Source organism: Marmota flaviventris, chromosome 20 (genome assembly GCF_047511675.1).
Source record: "Marmota flaviventris isolate mMarFla1 chromosome 20, mMarFla1.hap1, whole genome shotgun sequence".
In the NCBI taxonomy this organism is placed as follows: Eukaryota; Metazoa; Chordata; class Mammalia; order Rodentia; family Sciuridae; genus Marmota; species Marmota flaviventris.
The window spans coordinates 20,590,416-20,611,026 of record NC_092517.1 but is presented as its reverse complement, the minus strand read 5'-3'; the positions used below and the strand labels follow the sequence as shown (position 1 = coordinate 20,611,026).

The window sequence follows — 20,611 nt, the reverse complement described above, 5'->3', positions numbered from 1 at the left end:
TTTCTTGCCTTTGTTTGAAAGGGTCATGTGCTTTTCCATCTTCCATTTGATAATGTATTAAGTATATTGGTTAATTTTTTATGTTATAGCAACGTAGACTTCTGGTGTGAGCCCCAGTTGATCATGGGGTATTATCTTTTTTACGTATCGGCGGATTTCATTTTCCTTTTTTTTTGTAAAGGAATTTTATCTATCTGGTACTGAACGTTGAACCCAGCCCTTTTATTTTTTATTTAGAGACAGGGTCTTGCTGAGTCGCCTGGTCCCTCGATAAGTGGCTGAGGCTGGCCTCCAACATCCAATCCTCCTGTCTCAGCCTCCTGAGTCTCTGAGATGACAGGTGTGGGCCACCGTGCCCAGTAACACCTCTTTTCTTGAATAATATCAGTATGTAAATCTCTCTTTTTGTAATGTCCTTGTGTTATTTGGTGTAATACTTGTAATAGCCTCCTAAAATGAGTCGGGAAATATTCTCTCCTCTATTTGCTGAAAGAATTTGCTTAGAAATGGTATTTCTTCCTTAAATATTTGATAGAATTAATCAGTGAAACATCTGGGAAATTCTGTAGGGAAAGCCTTTTGTTTTGTTTTATAAATCAAGGAAAATTGGGTTTTTAAAAATCATCAGGCGTATGGTTTTTATATTTTTATTATTGCATTAATCACCTTGTGTTTGTTGGTGCATTGGTTAGTTGAGCTTCTTTGTTTAACACATTTGGAAAATTTTCGTCTGTTATTCTTCAGATGTTTTCCCATTGCCACTGCCTGTCCTAAGAATTTAATTACCTGCAAGTTAGACCACTTGAGTCGGAAATTGTCACCCCAGTCACTGAGGTAGCATTTCCTCTTTCAGCCGTTGATTTCAAATAGACTTTTCAGCTCCTAAAATTCTATTTTATCCTTCTGAGTCTCTCCACTTAACAGCACCGTGTTTACATTTGCTTTGAATATTTAAAAACATTAGTAATGGCAGTTTGAAAGTCCTTGTCTGCTAAATACAGCATCTCTGTCATCTCCAAGTTTCTTTCTAAGGACTAATTGTTCTCCTGGTTAAGGAGTTACAGGTCACATAGTAAGGTGTTTAATTTCCAAACATTCGAGAATTTTCTGGCTGTCTTGCTGGTGCTAGTTCCTGATTTAATAATTCTGTGATCATAAAACATACTTTAATGATTTCATGTTTTTCTGTGGATCTTCATGTTATTTCATTTATGTATTTATATGCAGCTCTGAGGACGGAGCCCAGGGCCCCCCATGTGCTGGGCGAGCGCTCCACCACTGGGCCCTGGCCCCAGCCCCAGCCCCGGCCCCCACCCTGGTCCTGCTTTAAGACTTTTCTTCCAGTTTATCTTACTGAGCACTCCAGGGGCACTTTACTCCAGAATCTGCGGCTGTTGGATATAGTGTCCTATAAATGTCACTGGAGTCACATTGGATGATAATATTGTTCAGATCTTCTATATCCTTATTGGTTTTTCGTCTGCTTGTTCTATCAGTGTTAGGGGAGTAAAATAGACCATCTCATCAACACCATATAGTCAGGGTTGGGCCTTTTCTTGAGGACATGGTACACTTGAACCCCGCCCCCTGCCCAGCCCTGGGAGGTCCGGTTCCTCATCCCCTGAAACCTATGAACAAGTACTGCATGTGGCACAGGGGACTTTGCAGGTGTGATCCAGTTGAGGATGTGACAGGAGAGCATCTTACTATCCAGATGGGGTCATGCCCAGGCAGAGAGGGAGGCCAGAGAGTGAGGCAGGTGCTGCGAGTGTGGGCAGGTCAGCTGTTGTAAGGCCACAAGCCAGGGTGGCCGCCTGTCAACCCCTGTGATCTGAGTCACACGAAACACCCAGACATTTCCCACCTCTAGAACCGTGGGAGGGTGCGTCAGTGTGCTCTAGGCCATGACTACTGTTACTGTCTTGGCCATTTCATATAACAGCAATGGGAACTTTACAGGGGGCTTCAGTTGGTTTACATTTAATGGGATTATTTATAGCATTAGACTCAAATCTGTCATCTTGAATTTCTGTGTCCCACCAATTCTTTTCTCCCCTTTGCCTCTTCTTGGCTTCTTGTGGGGAGTTGGGGTGGATGAACCAGTATATTTAGAATTCCATGATCTCCTCTATTGGCTTTTTATTTGTGCTTTTTTGGTTACTTTTTTAAGATTGCTGTAGAAATGGCATTTTTTTAAGCTGATGGTTGTCTGTGTTCAAAAATATGCCATTACTTCAGGAATTATTTAAGAACCTCACAAAAGCATCCTGCTTGGAATTTTTCTGAGCGTCTGGGATGTGTGATTTGTTGTCTTTAAGTAATTTTGGAGGATTCTTGGGATTTATCTCTGTATTCTTTTGCCTCATTTGTTTCTTCTCATGTTGGGGCTGCACTTGAACGTATGCTTCAGACATTTGAGATGATCCTATAGATTTTTTTTTTGGCGGGGGGGAGGTTGTGTGCTGAGGATTGAACTCAGGGGCCCTCCACCCCTGAGCCCCATCCCCAGCCCTACTTTGTATTTTATTTAGAGACAGGGTCTCCCTGAGTTGCTTAGGGCCTCGCCGTTGCTGAGGCTGGCTTTGAACTCACGATCCTCCTGCCTCAGCCTCCCGAGCGGCAGGGATGACAGGCTTGCACCATCACACCAGGCTTTATTTCTCAGTCTTTTATCTTTTTTTTTTTTTAAGAGAGAGTGGGGGGGAGAGAGAGAGAGAGAGAGAGAATTATTTTATTTTTTAAATATTTATTTTTCAGTTCTCGGCGGACACAACATCTTTGTTTGTATGTGGTGCTGAGGATTGAACCCGGGCCGCACGCATGCCAGGCGAGCGCGCTACCACTTGAGCCACATCCCCAGCCCTGTCTTTTATCTCTTTATGTTTTGATTTAGATTTGATTCTTTCCTCTTCTCTCTCTATCCAGTATGTTAATAACTGTGACTTCATACCATACCATTCCTGCATGTTGGTAAAAAGAGTGCACTAAAATCCTCTGAAAATCCCCTTTCATAAAAGTAATGAAAATACTGACAAAAATAGTCAGAATCGACTTTTTCAGAACTCTGATAATCAACCCAAGGCTTGCAGCAATCCAGGAGCATTTGTTCAAGGAAAGTGGAAGACTCTCAGCAAAGCACCAGGCATTTTAACTTACCCTCCCTTTCCCACTGCTCCTCAACCGTCTCTGAAACTGGCCTCCCCTAGCTAAGTAGGTGCCAGCCCACAGCTGCCAGCCACCGCAGGGGGCAGAGAGGGTGGGGAGCTCTTCCGCTGCTCCCAGCCACAATTCCCAGGGAATGGCCACCATTGTTCTGGTGACTGCCTGCAGCGCCCCACTTGCAAGACTGTTTATGTGACTTGACTCAGCAGGTGCTCGTGGCAGTCCACTGTTACCATGGGGGCATTTGTCACAGACAACCAGAGGTAGCTGTTGAATGTTAGGGCTACCTGGGGTGGACAGCAGGTGAACCAAACCATGGCGTAACCAGAAAGCTTAGGGAAAAAACCCAACAGGGTGGTGTGATGGCGCACACTCACAGTCCCAGAGACTTGGGAGTCCAGGGCAGGAGGATTGCAAGTGGAAGGCCAGCCTCAGCCACTTAGCAAGGCCCTGTCTCTCTCTCTCTCTCTCTCTCTCTCTCTCTCTCTCTCTCTCTCTCACACACACACACACACACAGCCACACACAAAACAAAATTACAAAAGAGAGAAAATCTGAGGCCTGAGATGTCCACAGAAGGCTTTGAAAACTTCCCATGGTTCCCGGGACCTAGGTCCAGTCAACAGGCAGGGCTGTGCACAGGGAGATCTCAGGGAGATCTTAGGACCCAGATGCATCATAAGCCGTCAAAAGGCAGAGTCAGAGGAAAGATCTTGAAAGTGACAGGAGAGAAGTGACTCATCCCATGTCAGGAACCCTCATGAGATGATCTGCTGATTTCTTATCATAAACAATGCGACTCGAGTGTCCGGCACCTGTGGGCACCCTCTGCCTCTTTACACATGCTAGTGACCTTATTTATTAGTTTCTTTAACATCTTAATAATCATGATTACTTAACCTCTCTCTGTGTCGATTCCAACACCGGAGCCCTTGGTGGTCTGGTTCTGGTGAATATATTCTCTCTCCATATTGGGTCATTCTGTTTTTTTGTTGTTGTTGGTTTGGGTGTTTTTTGTTTTGGTTTTTTTTTGCATGTTTATATTTTTAAACTTTTAAGTGAATGCTCAATCTTTTGTATACATAAAACATTTGACAGAAAGTATATATCTGTGAGTCGGGTGCCATGCTGCATACCTGTCTGTAATCCCAGCGACTCAGGAGGCTGAAGCAGGAGGATCGCAAGTTGGAGGCCAGACTCAGCAACTTAGAGAAGCCCTAAGCAACTCAGTGAGCCCCTGTCTGTAAATAAATTATAAAAGGGACCAGGGATGGGGCTCGGTGGTTAAGGGCCCCTGGCGTTCAATCCCTGGTCCAAAATACATACATATATATAATCTGCAGTGGAAGGGTTTCTTGTTCTGTAAGACCATCAGTATGGGGAGCTGGGTCTCTTAAAAAAAGAGCATATAGTTGGGTTTTCTTTGTGTTTCTTTTATCCAAAGTGGTTGTCTTTTTCCTTTAAAGGAAAGATGAATCAGTTCACATTTTGCATTTTTTAATTGCTGGACAACAAATTAGGAAATGCAGTGGCTTCCATCAGTCAGCATTTATTGTCTTATGCTGGTGGGTTGGGACCCGGGTGCTGTGTAGCTGGTACCTCTGCCTGCAGTCTCTCACCGTGGTGTGGTCAAGGTGTCTTCCAGGGCTGTCACATCTGAAGGCTCCACCAGGGGCGAATCCGCTTCCAGGCCCTCTCCTGGCTGCTGACAGGGCTCCTTCCCTTGGGGCTGATGGACAAGACTTACCCCTTGGCTGCCTCTTGGCCAGGGGCCGCCCTCAGTTCATGGCCATGTGCAGCTCTTCAAATAGAAGCCTGCTTCACCCCTTGAGTAAGCAGAGCTGGTGGCAGAGAGGCAGGCAGAGACCACTGTCTTTGAAAACCAGGTCTCAGAATGCCAATCCCACCACTTCTGCCATATTCTTTATTTCTAAGTTCCTAGGTCCAGCCACACACTGGGGAGGGAGCCGCACGAGGGCATGGGTGCCGGGAGCAGGGGCTGCCTCCCTTGCCTGTATTGTGGTAACTGATCGGCTGACTTCTCTAGTCTTTTTATAGGGGTCCTGGGGACTGAACTGAGGACCACTCTACCACTGACCCACATCCCAGCCCTATATTGTATTTTATTTAGAGACAGGGTCTCACTGAGCTACTTAGAGCCTCGCTTTTGTTGAGGCTGGCCTCCAACTCACGATCCTCCTGCCTCAGCCTCCCAAGTTGCTGGGCTGATGGGTGTGCACCACCTTACCCGGCTTCAGGAATTTTTTATGTTAGTTTTTTTTATTTCAGGGAGAGCCCTGTGCTCCAGGTCCCCTGCCTCTGTAGAGCGTAGTGGCTTCAGATCCTGCAGCATCTAAGGAGAGGTCCGGCCCACACAGACCCAGAGCCCAGCAAGCCTGTGGCTCCAGGTCCACCTACTGCTTTGTGGTTCTGTTCTGTGTTGAACACTTTAATCTGGTTTCTGAACCTGGTTTCTGTGGTGTATGGAGCAGCGGAGGCGAGCTTCAAAGGCCAGCTCAGGGTGCCGTCTTGCCTGGAGGAGGTCCTCGGCTCAGTGGCCGCAGATTTCAAGTCCTGTTCAGAGGTGGCCCTGGTGAGCGCGCCTCCACAGTGCTGATGGTCGCCTTCACGTAGAGACACCGTCCCTAATTCAGTGTTGTCCCCAGAGACTTTGTTGGCAAACTCCTTAGACAAACAGCACCCCCACGGCTCACTGTATCCCGCGGTCCCCAGCACATGTCACTGTCAGCATCAGCCCGTTCATGTGCACATACGCTTGGCTCTCCCCCGGGATTCAGAAGCGTCCTGGTTTCCCTGGTGTACCCGCAGTCCCTCCACAGTAGCGTCTGTCACCGAGCAGACACTGGGTACTCGCTGGTGAGCCCCTGAGTCAGTCACTGAGACCCGCCTGTGCCCTTCAGCCTGACACCTGCTGAGCGCTGTGCGTGGGGGACCCCCGGGGGCTGCAGGGCTGTAGAGCCCCTCTGTAGGTTGGCCTTACCCACCCCAAACCCTGAGCACCTGCTCTGGGCCGGTCGCGACATCCGGGGCTTCCTGTCACATTCACTTTGTAAGACCCCTTTTCATTTGTCACCTGTCCATTGTTGGTCATGAGGGCTCCTTCATACCTCGGAGAGTGAGCAGGGACTGTGGGTGGAGCCAGGTAGCTGGAGCCCCAGGACGTAGGGCGGCCTCGAGCTCCTCTTCAGCTGGGGGACAGACCTGCCTCTCCGACAGCTGCTCACGCCCCTGGCCACGCCCTCTCCTGGCCACGCCCCCGTCACCCTCCCTGGCCACACCCCGACCACGCCCTCCCCTGGCCACGCCCAGCCGCGCTGCGTATTGCTGCCAATAGAAGAGGAGGCTTCCGTTCTGTTCTTTCTTTTTCTTTTTTCTTTTTTTTTTTTTTTTTTTTGGTTTTTTTGTTTTGTTTTGTTTTGTTTTTAGCCAGGGATTGAAGCAAGGGTGCCTCACCCCTGAGCCCCATCCCCAGCCCTTTTTCTATTTTATTTAGAGACAGGGTCCCGCTGAGTTGCTTAGCGCCTCTGCATTGCTGAGGCTGGCCTCACACTTGCGATCCTCCTGCCTCAGCCTCTGGAGCTGTCTGGATGGCAGGCGTGTGCCACCGCGCCCAGCCAGTATCTCCTTTTGTGTGTGAACCATCTCTGAGGGGTCCGATGGGTGGGCCTCTTTGCCAAGCACTTCTTTCCTGCATGTCCCGTTCCTGACGTAGACCTGTCACAGTTGGCACAGGCCTGCAAGCTGCAGCCCCAGTGTTCTGGGGGCGCCTCTGCCCATAGGGGCCATCACAGTGGGTTAGCTGAACAGTGGTTGGACACATGGATGAGCTGCCTCCTCCCTCCTGGGCCCGTTGCCCCTAGTGAGTGGCAGCTGAAGAACCCCAGGACGGTCTTGCTTTCAGTTGCCATCTTCCTGATTGGGACCACTGGCCAGAAAATGGCAGGTCCACAGCCCTGGGAGGTATTCCTGGACAGGCTGCTTAATTGCATGAGACGAGCTTGTCCGCCGATGGCACTGGGGACCGTTCACAGTTAAGTGCTGCTGTCAGGCCGCCCGGATGAGCCGCCTGGCGCTTTGCGGGGTCCTGGGAGAAATCCCACACTGGGTCCCAGTGCTCAGCTTCTCTGACCGCTGGCCCTCCAGGGTCCTTCCAGAGCCTTCCTGGCACGTTTAGATAGTCCGCAGCGGGGTGGGGGTGAGATGGGGGGACTGCTCCTCCCCGCGTCTGTAGGTAAGACAGAAGGAGGCCGCTTGCTCCAGCCTGCTGGAGCCCTGGTGGCAGACCAGCGTGAACCCTGTCATCCAGTGGGCAGGCCGCCTCCCAGCGCAGGATCCCAGTGTCCCCTGGGAACAGGATGGCCGTCCCCCCAAGCTTTCTTTCATGTGCTTCTCTGCGCTGGCGGGATCCTGGTGTGCCATCGGCCCCGCTACTGACCACTTTGTCGGCAGCGCCCACAGGTTCAGTGACCAGCAGGAGCGTCGTGGGCAGAGGAAGGGCACTGGCAGGCCGTCGGTCCCCATCTCCCCTGTACTTGGGGTGACACACACCCGGGTGGTGGCAGCACAGTGTGATTGAAGAGGAAAAGCTTAGGACATGAAGTCACAGTGGCCTCTCTGGGTGGCTGGCTTGTGCGCTTGGGGAGAGTGAGAACCAGGTGCCCTTGGGAGTGAGTGGTGCTCAGCCCCTACTCGGGGCAGGCGGTGGCAGGTGCTATCCTCCCTGCAGGCCCTGATGAGCCTCTGGGCTCATTGATGCTGGCTGAGTCGGCCCAGGGAGGACCAAGGGTGTGGCACTCAGGACCTGGTCCTGGAAGAGCCTGTCAGAGGCTTTGGGGATGTGGGACACCCAGCCAGAGCATGTGTTTCTGCTGTGTTGTGACACTGGGGACCCTTTGTGGAGGCTTGTTAGGACCCTGCCCTGATGGGGAGTGTTCCCTTAGCCTCCTGGACAGTCCCTCGGGTCAGGAAGGGACACTGATGAGCAACCTGGAACTCAGGATTGGAGGAGAAGGTCCAGGACCACAGCTGGGGGAGGGGGAGCCAGCCAAGCCTCCTGAGGCCACACGGGGGGGGGGGGGGGGCCTCCAGGCAGTCCACCTGTGGAGTCTCTGCTTCTCTCTCTGCCTGCAGGGACTCCTACCCCCGAGGGCCCAGAGCGTGACAGTGGCACGACAGGGTGCCCAGTGTCAGGGCTCCATGGCCAGCGGCCGTCTCTGGCCCTTTTGGACCCTGTGGCTCCTGTCTGCCTTGACCACAGTCACACCCCAGCTCCTCTCTGCGTCACTGTGAGCTGAGCAGTGGCCCGGCCCTCTGTTGTGTCGGTGTCCTGGTCTCTGAAGAGGGTGGGGATCCTGACCCCCTTCGTGCCCCTCCGGGGGAGCTGGAAGGAGGGAGGAGATCACCTGCAGGAGTGCACAGAGCAGCGCTCGCAAGTCATAAGCCTTCAGCCAGTATTGTGGCCGCCATCTGCAAAATGGCCCTAACAGGTACCCACCTGGAAGGGCCGCTGTGAGCCTGGGGCATGACACATGGGAGCTGCCTGCCACAGCACGGGGTTCTCTGTGCCTTCCTGCTCTTCTCCAGAGTGTGGCTGGGAGCAGGAATGGCGGGTGTCCTCTCCCCGCAGCGATCGCGAGGGCACCACCGCCGCTGGCTAACGTGGCTCTGCTCCCTTTTCCTAGGCCCGGGAGCTGGAGAGCAGGGAGGCCGAGCAGAGACGCCGGGAGGCCTTCTACCGGGAGCAGCTGGAGCGCATCGGGAAGAAGGTGAGGCTCCGCTGGCCCTGGGGGCACCTGTGCTCACCCCAGGACCGCCCTCTCCCTAAGGACCGCCTCCAGGACCACGCCCTCCCCGGCGCCGCCCCCACCCCAGGACCACGCCCTCTCCCTAAGGACCGCCCCCAGGACCACTCCCTCCCTGGGGCCGCCCCCATCCCAGGACCACGCCCTCTCCCTAAGGACCGCCCCCAGGACCACGCCCTCTCCGGGGCCGCCCCCATCCCAGGACCACGCCCTCTCCCTAAGGACCGCCCCCTCCAGGTCCGCTCTCCTGCGTCCCGGAGCCCCCGGCAAACCCAGCCTTTCAACAAGTTGCCTTGGGAGATAATTGGTTTTTAATTGGCCCGTTTGGGGTTGAGCGCGGCTGACTCTGCTCTAGTTCAATTTTACGGGGGGAAAAAACCCTCACTGTGACCACGGGGCGGTGCTGAGACCCAGTCTGCCTTAACACGGGAGCTGAGCGGCCCTGGGTAAAAATAACAACCCTGAGGTCCTGCCCACGGATGCATTAAAGTTGTATTATCGATCCCTCCCGGAGCCGCGGGAGCCGGGGAGCCGGGAAGATCAAAGTGCACCAGGCTGCTCACTCCCGCTCTGTGCGGATGAGCCTTAAAGACACCTCCTCACCCTGTTTAGAAGGATAACTTGCTTATTGGGGGGGGGGGGTAACTTGTTGATCATGACAGGTTTAAAAAAAACAGCTTATAACCTGGGAGGGACATTAGGAGGTTAAAACCCTGCTCCCCGCCCGTGCCTGAGCCAGCTCGCCAAGAGCTCTTTACGGGCGGGCGGGTCTTTGCAATCCCTGGTCACGGTTTGGAGCTTTGAAGCTGACAGTTTGCTCGTGGGGCTTGGTCTCCGCGGGGCTTCTCCTGTGGCTCGCCGCAGTGGGGCCTGGCAGAGGTGGGTTGGGCGTCTCCAGGCGCAGGGACCAGGAGGGAGGCTGCTCCCCGCCCCCGTCGCCCACCTGCACGCGTCCACTCTGCAGGGCATTTAGGGGAGAGCCAGAGTCGACACCCTGAGACCCGGCATCGCTGGCGCTGACCTCCCGCAGTCTGGGGAAGGCAGTGCCCCCCTGCGCTGCTCACACAGTAGCCCTTAACGAGCCGGCGAGTCTCAGAACAGCCTCACACCCAGGTTGGACTGTAGCTTATCATGACAAGGACTGTGATTTGAGATCCCGGAAAGGGTGGGTTAAAAAAAAAAAATCCACCATCCATAGCTCAGCTCTAATTACCACAGTTGCCCATATGTTCCTCGGCAGAGATTTTTCTTTTCATTCTTTCTTCTTTTTTCTTTTCTTGGTGGTGAGCCCGATGCTTTGGTCTCCTGCTGTGCGCTGCTGCTGCTGTCGCTTGGCTGCTGGGAGCACGCTCACCTGTGTGTGTGTGTATGTGGGGGTGGGGGGCTCTCCGCATTTTATTCCTCCTCTAACCTCCCCCCACCATCTCTCCTTGTTAAAAACACTCGTGCCTTTGGCAGAGGAGACGAGGTGCTCCTGCGCCAGCCCTTCTCTCCTCCCCTGTCACAGGGTCCAGGCTCCTGACAACATGCAGATGTGAGCTTACTACCAGGGCTTTTCCTTCCTTGCTGGTGAACAGTTATTAAATGCTTCCAGAAGGAGGTGCAGAAAACACGATCTCCTCTCTGACTCTTAAACACAGCGTTTTACAGGCGACGATAAAGAAAGACAGCACCTCCATCCACCATCCACATCCAGGAAACGCAGAGGGGTGCAGGAGAGAGCGCGATCCCAGGTGGGGCTGGGAGGAGAGAGGCAGAGTCACAAGGCCTAATTGTATTAGTTTTTGAAAAAGGTTTTCGATCTTTTCCGGGGGGTAATTTTATCCCTGTAATGGCTGGGAGGAGGGAGAACACAGCATCCAACAATCTCTTTCATGAGCCGTTGCTTTCCTACGGCTGGGCTTCCTCTCGCCGGAGTCTGTGGGACCTTGACATTGCTAGCTCTGCGCACGCCCCGGCTCCCCAGCCGTCGGCGCCTCTCCTTTTTTTTATTTTTTATTTTTTCCTTTTTTCCCGTTTCCTTTTAAGTTGGGAAATTGACCGTGGGAGCCTCTTCCGGGGGACGTTGACAGTGCTGTTGTGTCACCCTCGAGCACCCAAAACTGCTCCCAGGACATAAAGTGGGAGGGCAGCTCGGGGTGGTGGAGGCAGAGGTCTGGGGCTTTAGGACACTGAGGCTGGTGCGGAGTGTCCCCCTGAGGATGCGATCCTGGAGAGCAGGTGGGGGCTGCAGAGAGCCAGGCCCACTGCGCTGGAGGGGACAGACACCCCGCCCTGCGTGTGGCACGGTGCTCCCTGGTCATGGAGGTCGCTGTGCAGGGCCCTTTCCCTGTCATCTGTCCGAGCACGTGTTCCGCACGCCCTGCCACACGGCTAAGCCAAGCGCGTTGCCTGGTTCACCACATGTCACCATTAGGTCCGTGAGTGTCAGAGAGGGCGGCCGCGAGGGCCTGTGCCACTGAGCTAGAGCCCGGGTCTGCCGTCCTCAGGGCCGCCAAGCTGCGCCGCTGCCCTGGGCAGTCACTCCTCTTCAGGTCTCCGTCCCTTCCCCCCGTAAGATGGCCATACAGAGGCTTTCGTGAGAGATGGAGGAGGAAGTCCTGTGCGCCAGTGCTGGGTGCCCAGTGGGGCTTCTGGTGCAAATCGGGTGCCTCGGCTGGGGACTCGTGGATGAGCACAGGTGAGGGTGCGCACCTGCTCCTGCAGCGCCCCCGGGTGAGGCGGGTTCTGTCACCCACATGGCCTGACCCCTGGGCCTCCCCGCTGGATTTTCCCGGGCTCCTCTCTGATGCCTGCCAGGGGCAACCTTGGTCCGCAGCACCGGACAGGCTGGGAACTGCGCTGCTCACGACTAGGTGCATCTCCATCTGTACCTCGGACACAGGGACCAAGGGGGTGAAGTCCTCCACCCCCTGCACCGCCTTGTGGTCTCTGAGCCTCCTGCCATCTTTCCCCCGCTGGACACCAGCCCCAGAGCCCTGCTCAGCTGCCACCTGGTGACTTCCTGTAAGAAGCAAAAGAAGGAAGGACCCACCCCCCAATGCCTCTCTTGGGCATCAGGGTGCCCTGGGCCTCTCCAGAACCAGCACCTCTGTCCTCTTCTAGCAGGAGCGCTGAGTGGCTCTGCAGCCGGCCCTGACAGCCTGTGGCGCTGATGGCTGTGGCCAGCCAGCACCTGTCCTCTGTGGTCAGCCACGGGGAGTAGGAGGATGGGACAAGTGTATGTGAGGTCTGGCAGACTCGGGCCTGATTCTGCTCAGTGACGAACAGCCGCGGGACCCTGAGCGCCATGTTTGTGTCCTTCAGCCCCAGTTTCCTGATCTTTGAAAGGGGGACTTGAAGACTCACGTGCAGTAGTTTGGGGGTGAGCCATAGTTCGGGTAAAGCACACAGGGAACCCGGACAGCCTGTTGAGTTCTCTTGAGTGTCCTTCCCACCCTCCTCCTCCTCTTTAGTGGACACGCAGCCCTTGGTGACTTCCGCATTGCTCAGATCGTGCCAGTCGCTGGGCACAGAGTGCTGCCCACCTTGTGGTTCCTGTCCCAGGTTTAGAGAGAGGGACATGTTGGCGCTTAGGACACCAGAGGAGAGGATGTCCGAGGGTGGCTCCTATAGCCAGGGGCACTTCTGGTTCTGTGGGAGACCCGTCTTGCCTTCACCCAGCTCAGCAGCTGCCAGGGCAGATGGCGTTCTCAGAGCTAGCTGTAAAGGCTGAACCGGGTTGACGGGAGAACGAGGAGATGTGGGTGTGTTCTTTCTGAGTCTCAGCTCCTGCTCCAGAATGCGATCTCCCTTCCGCCCCCCTCAGAGCCACACAGCCTTCCTCACTGCCTCTGTGAGCAATCAGCCCTTCTCCCCATGTTCCTCTCTGCTTGGGCTCCCTTCCCCCCCATACCAGGGGCGCTTAACCCCTGAGCCCCGTCCCCAGCCCTTTTTATATTTTATTTAGAGACAGGGTCTCACTGAGTTGCTGAGAGCCTTGCTAAGTGGCTGAGGCTGGCCTCCAACTTGCGATCCTCCTGCCTCAGCCTCCTGAGCTGCTGGGACGACAGGCATGTGCCACCACCCCGGCTGCTCAGGCCTGCGCGAGGAAAGACTATGATCAGCCCCTGACAGCCCCACACATCTTCTCACTAAAAGCACTCCACAGAGCCTGCCTGTCCCAGGCACAGTGGCCCCTCCCTAGTTGTACCAGTCTGCGTGTTGTATCAGCAAAGCAGAAGCTGTGCCCTGGGTGTAGGGGAGGAGGAGTCATTGGGACTTCCTCATGAGAGGGGCCTCCCGGTGGCCCACAGCACGTGAGAAGGGCTCAGCGTCCTCACGTGTCTGGGGAATGCAGGCCACAGCCACAGCTGGTGCTCTTGCCCATGCAGGGGGGTGGCCAAAGTGGAGCACCCAGCGCTGGTGACGCTGTGGTTAATGCAGAATCGCAGATGCTGCTGGTGGGGGAGAACAGTGGCCCAGCCCCCTGGAAAGCCACTGGAACTGACAGGCCCCGTGTCCCAGCATGGATTCTTCAGACCCTGCAGTGGCGTTCCGACTGCGCCGCACCACCAGGAGCAGGAGAGCCCCCCACAGCAGGGTCCGCAGCATGAACAGTGTCGATGCCCCCCACATATGTGACAATTAAGGAAAAGGGGCCAGACAGACATGGGTGCCTGAGACAATGTGATTCCATTTGCCTGATGCTCCAAAGCAGCCCGACAGATCTACAAGGGCAAAAAACGGAGCCAAGTGCGGTGGTACACGCCTGCCATCCCAGTGGCCCGGGAGGCTGAGGCAGGAGGGTCGTGAGTTCAAAGCCAGCCTCAGCAAAATCAAGGCCGGAAGCAACTGTCTCTAAATAAAACACAAAGTAGGGCTGGGAGGGGGCTCAGGGGTCAAGCACCCCGAGTACCAAAAATAAAAAACGACGACGAAGAAGAAAATGGAATACTGGCAAGGTCAGGTTCCTTTGTGACCCGGGACAGATGTGCTCAGTGTTGAGGGCCCCCTGACTGTGCACTTGGGGTTGTGCACCTGCCTGTCAGTAAAGGGCCTCCAACTTCATAAGCAGAGGAGGCGACAGGGGAAGGTGGGCCGGCAGAGAGTGCCCAGTGTCCTCCTCTGCCCACACCCTCGTGTCCTGCAGGGTTGGGCTCACGGCCTCTTCCCCAAAGTCCAGGGAGCCTGAAGGTTCTGAGTTCCCTGTTCTGGGCGCTCCCGGGCCTTGCGCATGTGCTTCGTCTCCTCTGCGGGAGGAGTCGAGTGCCTTACTCAAAAGTGTCAGCCGCCAGCCCAGATCTGCCTGTGCCCAGTCCCCTGGGACCCGTCTCCTCCAGGTCCCTGTAATTCTGAGCAGCCCCACTTGTGAGTGGTGGGATCCCATGTCTGTTTCCCCTTCTGTCTGGTGCCGTGGGGAGGGGGCATGGGTGCAGGGACTAGCAGAATGGCTGCCCCCCCATACTCCCCTGGAGCCTGGCACCCCATCTTGGATTCTAGCACATGCCACATTGCCTTGTGCTTATTAGCGTCGGTGGCTGTCTTCCCAGCTGGGAAGGTCTGTGAGCAGAGAGTCCTCGCTAGTCTGACTCAAAAGGTGATTCATCGCCAAGGGCTGGGGACACAGTGTCTGGCACAGAATAGGTGCTCAGTAAACGTTTTCAAGAAGAAACAGAGGAAAGTGTGTGTGTGTGTGTGTGTGTGTGTGTGTGCGTGTGCAAGCAGGAGGCCATGATGCGCTGGGGTTCCGGGAAGGGGAAGGAGACTTTTGCTCAGAGGTCTTCCTGGCGGAAGCTATTTGGAGAATGAGCCGGATGCCCACAGTAGCCCAAGGGAAGGGGCAGGATGTGGACAGGCTGGGGCGTCTGGACCGGGAGCTCAGCTCAGCCCGGCCGAGGTGTTCCGTGGGAAGGCAGGCAGACAGTGGCCGAGCTACCCAAATAGGCTGGTGTGACGTTGCCAGGGGCCTGGCTCACTGGTGTGGCCTTCACTGAGAGTCATGTTGGGGGCACTGTGGGGGCTGGAAGCTGGAGAGAGATTTGACCTTACAAGCCCAGGAGAATGAGGATTCCGTTAAGAAAAACCCCACGTGAGCCGCTGCACTTGGAGAAATCTGAGTTTGGTTCCAGACATTCTTTTTCCATGGGAAGCCGAAATGACCAGCCAGTGATTGACAGCTGTCAGGTGGGGAGTTCTGTGTCCCCACGATGACAGTCCCTGTGATTTTGCAAGCCTGTGCTGTGTGCCAGGCCCCTTGACATAAGGCACTGCCATCCTGCAGCCATCCTGCGAGGCAGATCATGTTACACGTGTTTTACAGACAAAATAACTCGGATCAGGATGAACAAGCTGCCGGAAGCCACGCGGCTGATGGATGCAGGCAGGTCTGTGGAGTCTCCCTGCTCTCAGCATGTGCCCTGCCCAGGTCGGCTCGCAGAGAGGCCTCGCCAACAGAATGTGGTCGACAGTGCCCAGCGCTGCCCAGCAGAGCCGAAAGAGGCCCTTGAGGCCCCTTGGTGGGTCGCATAGGAAAAGTGAGCCGTGCTGAGCGAGTGTGCCCAGGATGTCAGTGGGGACCAGAGCTCTCTGTGGAGTCAGCAGGGCCTCGGGGGAAGTGGAAGAAACAGGCTTTGGCCATCCTTTCAAGAAGTCTCACCACCGAGGGGACACTGTCCTTAAGAGGGAGTGATGGGTCCAGGCACGGTGGCCCACGCCGGTCATCCCAGCAGCTCGGGAGGCTGAGGCAGGAGGATCGCAAGGTGGAGGCCAGCCTCAGCAGCTTAGGAAGGCCCTAAGCAAATTCAGTGAGACCCTGTGTCTGAATAAAATCTAAAAAGGGCTGGGGACGGGGCTCAGGGGGTCGAGTGCCCCTGAGTTCAATCCCCAGAACCCCTTGAAAAAGGGTCTGATGGGAGCGAGTTCATGGAAAGGGGAAGATTCTTTCTCCCTATTGGAGACGGAGTCCAGTAGGAGCCCGGTCAAAGAGGAGGCCCCTTTCCCTCTGCTCAGGAGCTGGGGCGCCCCAGGCCAGCAGACCACCAGCCCCTGGGACCCGGCCAGTGGGTGCTTCCACTGAGAGGGGGGCTGTTCTGTGTCGGCCTGGAGATGGGGAATCAGACAGGAAGATACCAAGACTCGGGGGCATGGGCACAGGCCACTTCTCTTGCCACGTAAGAAGGTGGCCCCAAGGCAGTGAACCGGTTTGCGAATCGCTTGGTGTGGCAGTGAGCATGAGTCTTGAGATCTAGGGGACCCTGTTTGCCTTACAGTGTCCCCACCCACTGGCTTTATAGGGATGAGCCCTCACTCCAGCCTGTGGCCGTGGGAGTCCGCATCCTTCCAAGGAGGGCACGCGAATCACATTTTAGTTTTCATAACAAAAGACGTGACACCGCACCCCACCTGGTACAGCGCGTCCCCTCTAAATGGTGGCTGCCATTACTGTTCCCAACCAGTTGCAGTTTGGCTGCTGTTCTCATGTCCCTGGCCGGTGTGTGGCTAGTAGGAAGGACGCTGGATCCTCACGTCTCTGGGTGGTGGCCTCTGGGCCCTGGACCCTTTCAAATGTAGGCTCCCCACTTTACACAGTGACCACGGGGACAGGGGCCGATGACTGACTCGCCCCAGACTTCAGGATCGTCACCTGTGAGGGCAGCTGTTTCTTTGGGTCATTAGGAGAAGAAAGCGACTCACATCACGTGCTCAGTGAGCAGTCACTTAGCGAGGCCCTAAGCAGCTCAGCGAGACCCTGTCTGTAAGTGAAATATTAAAAGGGCTGGGGACGGGGCTCAGGGGTTGGGCATCCCTGGGTTCAATCTCAGATACTAAAATAAATAAATAGATAAATAAAAATGAGGGCGCAGAGAGGCGTAGAGAGAGCCTGAACTTCCACAGTTATTAAATCGCACATCTGAGATCTAATTGGGTCTTTCTGAATTTTCTTCTGTAAAACAGGAAGGACCGCAGTTGTGATCTCCTACGGTAGTTTGCTGGTTTGCTTATTTATTTATTTTTTAGTTATACATGGACACAGTGTCTTTGTTTATTTACTTTTATATGGTGCCAAGGATGGAACCCAGGGCCTCACGCACAGGAGGCAAGCGCTCTGCGCCCTGAGCCCAGCCCCAGCTCCTGCTGAAGGTGGTTTGAAGAACTGAATGAATGATTCAGTATTGCTAACAGATCACCCCTCTCCCTGTGCAAAGCTGGTTTTCTTGGTGCCAGTCGCTGATGCTCATGGCTCGTGTCCCAAGTGCAGAGCACTCATCGGGCACCCTCCTGGGCTGCCTCTGTGACCTCGCCGTGCCCCCAGGTTGGGTGACAGCAGTGACCACTGGCCTTTACTGAGTCCCTGCTGAGTGCGCCTCGTGTTCTGAGCATGATTTGTAACAGCCCCAAGTGAGCCCAGGAGCCAGGGCCTCTCATCGTCCCCACATGCACAGATGGGGACCTCTGCAGAGCGGTGGGAGCAGAGGATGCAGTCAGGATTCCCTGCCACGAGGCCTGACAGGTGGATCCAGGGACCCGCCACTCAGCGGCTGACTGCTCTCAGGGTCCCTGTGACCCCATGTTAAGATGGTCTCTGGAGGAGCTCGCCCTTCATGTCCCCAACTCCAGGGGGCTGCTCTCCCTCTCCTTCCGCCCTTTGTTCAATACTCTAAAGCAGATCCCAGGGACCGTGACATCTCTCCTGTGGACCTCGATACGCACCTCAAAAACGCATGTGCCTTTTCTCCCATGACCACACTGTCCTCCTGCCTCAGCCGTGGACGTCTGTCCGTTCCTCTGCTGTCCTGAAGACGTCTTCTGGGGCTTGGGGTTCTGTCGCTCGGCACCAGGCAGATCCCAGAGCCAGATCCTAGGACTGAAGCTCATCACCCAGGACGTTGCTTCACGCCGACGCCTTGGGCAAAAGCCACCGAGGTTCCCAGTCCCTCTTCTCCCTGGTGGCCTCGAACCCGGCCCAGAGACGTGCAGGTAGGCGCTGGAGAGGGGGATGTCGGGCAAGGTCAAGGCTGATCCCACAGTTAGGGTGACGTCAGCTGCGCTGGGTGGTGTCTCCTGCAGGATTGCTGCTCGGGTCCTTTGAGCCCTGGTGCCACCGGGCGCTTCTCTTGAAGTGGTTTCTTCAAAGTTCCTGGCAGTGGCTGGTGCAGTGTGTCCTGCCCCAGGGTCATTGTGTGTTGGTCCCCCGCCTCTGGCACACGACGTCTCTTAAGTAGGCACCTACCCGGGAAGAGGCCCAGGCGCCTGCTGACCTTCCCTCCCTCTAACAGGAGCCTTGACCGGGAAGCGCTGGCCTTGTTCTTGGTGTGCCCTGCTCTTGGGTCCTGGTGCCGCTGAGGCAGGAGCGGGCTCATCAGTGGCACGACCTCCAGCATTCTGTCCCTAATACTAACGCCATCTGATAAGCCTTGCCCACCCTGGTACCTTTTCTGACCATCTTTGTTTTTTTGGTTTTTTCTATTTTCTGGTACCAGGCATTGAACCCAGTGGGCCTCACCCCTGAGCCCCGTCCCCAGCCCTATTCATATTTTATAGAGAGACAGGGTCTCACTGAGTTGCTCAGGGCCTCGCTAAGTCGCTGAGGCTGGCCTCCAACTCGCAGTCCTCCTACCTCGGCCTCCCCAGCTGCTGGGATGACAGATGTGCTCCACTGTGCCCAGTCTGCCGCTTCCTCTTGGCAGAGCTACCACAGATGGTGGCCTAACAGGGTTCACTCTGTCCCTAGAGTCCACTCTGCAGTCAGGCCAGCTCTAGCACGGGCCACATGAGAGTCCAAGTTCAGGTGGCAGAGCGCAGATGGAGGTTGTCCACAGAGCGTAACTGAGAGTCGCCTCACGGCACCTGGGGTTGAGGCCTTGGTATTGCATGTCCTTGCAATGCTCAGCCATGTGCTGTGGCCTATCCAGCCACGGGGCAGCACTGTGCGCGTGTGTTTATAATTGCTTGTGTTTATTTATTGAGTAAAATATGCTTCATAGTAGAAAAATGCAGATAAGCCCCCAAAATGAAACAGAATTGGCTGAACCCTCCCACAGTGAGAGACATGACCATTGTTGACCTCAGCGTGCACACATCCCGTCCAGTGTCTGCGATGGGAATGTTCAGAATGTTTCAATATCTGCAAAACTGGGATCCTAGCCACAGATTCCATTTGGTAGCCTTTTAGAAACTCAGTCTCTGATGAACTGTTCCTCCAGGTCACATCTCTCTGGACTTAATCAGTTCTGGCTACTCCTAGGTCTGCCGGCATCTCCCAGGCACCCCTCAGGCACGGAGCTGTCTGGGCTTATTTTAAAGACAAGGTCTCACTGAGTTGCTGAGGGCCTTGCTAAATGGCTGAGGCTGGCCTCCAACTTGCGATCCTCCTGCCTCAGCCTCCAGAGTCACTGGGATGACAGGTGTGCACCAATGTGCCTGGATCTTTTTTTTTTTTTAAATACATTTATTTATTTGTTTGTTTGTTTATTTTCATGTGGTGCTGAGGATGGAACCCGGGACTTCACACCTGCAAGGCAAGCGCTCTCCACTGAGCCCCAGCCCCTTTCCCCCCACTTCATCCACTTCTTTAAGACTATATTTTAAAACTACGAACATAGCTGAGCGTCTTTTCATAAGCTCTTGGGCTCCTTGTATTGCTTTGGGGAATTGCCTCGGCAGACCACCCACCATTGTCCTGGTAGGTAGCTTCACAGCCACAGACCAGTCACGCCAGGGCAGTGGGTGAGCTTGTGGGGACAGGGATGACTGGGGAAAGTTGAGAAGAGATCAGCGACAGGCCCAGAAGAGATGGGTGGCGACAGACTGGTAGACATTGATCTGTGCCCGGGTGCCATGCCTGGCCCTGGTTCCCAGGGTCCCTCGGGATAGTGGGTCTCTGGACATTCCGGCTCTGTGTACTCCTATTGTCCCTTTAACTCAGATAGGTTCTTCAGAAACAGAAAGGGGACATTCATAACCTTAAATTCCCACCAACAGGAAAACGTTTCAATAAATACTGCCAACCCCCTTATTTCTTTTTTTCTTACTGTCTTCCTTTTCTGTCACCGTATACAAGTGGTTTGCCTTTCACTACTATTTTATAGGTCGTTTTTACATAATATGGATATTAACCTCTGAATAATGTGTATTGCAGATTTACTGTCCTGGTTTGTGTGTTTTTACTACCAATTATCGTATCTGTCATAAATCTAGCTGGGCAAGGTGGCACACGCCTGTATCCTAGCGGCTCAGGAGGCTGAGGCAGGAGGGTCGAGAGTTCAAAGCCAGCCTCAGCAACTTAGCGAGGCCCTGCCTCTAAATAAAATGAAATTTTTCAAAAACCACTGGGGATGGGGCTCAGTGGTTAAGCACCCGGGTTCAATCCCTGGTACCAAAAACACCATGTATTTTCCTGGTCTGTTTTCATTTTATAGATCTTGGTCTTGGCTTTTTATTTTTTGACGTTTTGCGATGGGCCTTGTGTTGTTAGGCTGATCTTGAACCCCTGGGCTCAAGGGTCCTCTCGTCTCAGCCTCTGGCCCCTTGGGAGTGGCTGAGATGGTAGGTGCCCTGTCTGTCCATTCTGATGGGTCAGGGTCACCATCTGTCACCTGACCCAGGGTGTTTTGCTGTTGTCTCCCCCGCTGGAACCCCCAGGTGGC

General features: G+C 54.7%; 1 protein-coding gene across 1 annotated transcript in view; it reads left to right on the top strand.

Annotated features, from left to right (window-relative positions):
* Positions 1 to 20,611, top strand: part of Chchd6 (coiled-coil-helix-coiled-coil-helix domain containing 6) — a 180,345-nt gene that overhangs the window by 103,256 nt on the left and 56,478 nt on the right. The window contains exon 5 of the mRNA XM_027954480.3: positions 8,865 to 8,948. Within this exon, the coding sequence (XP_027810281.3) occupies positions 8,865 to 8,948 (84 nt within the window). The remainder of the gene's footprint in view (positions 1 to 8,864; positions 8,949 to 20,611) is intronic.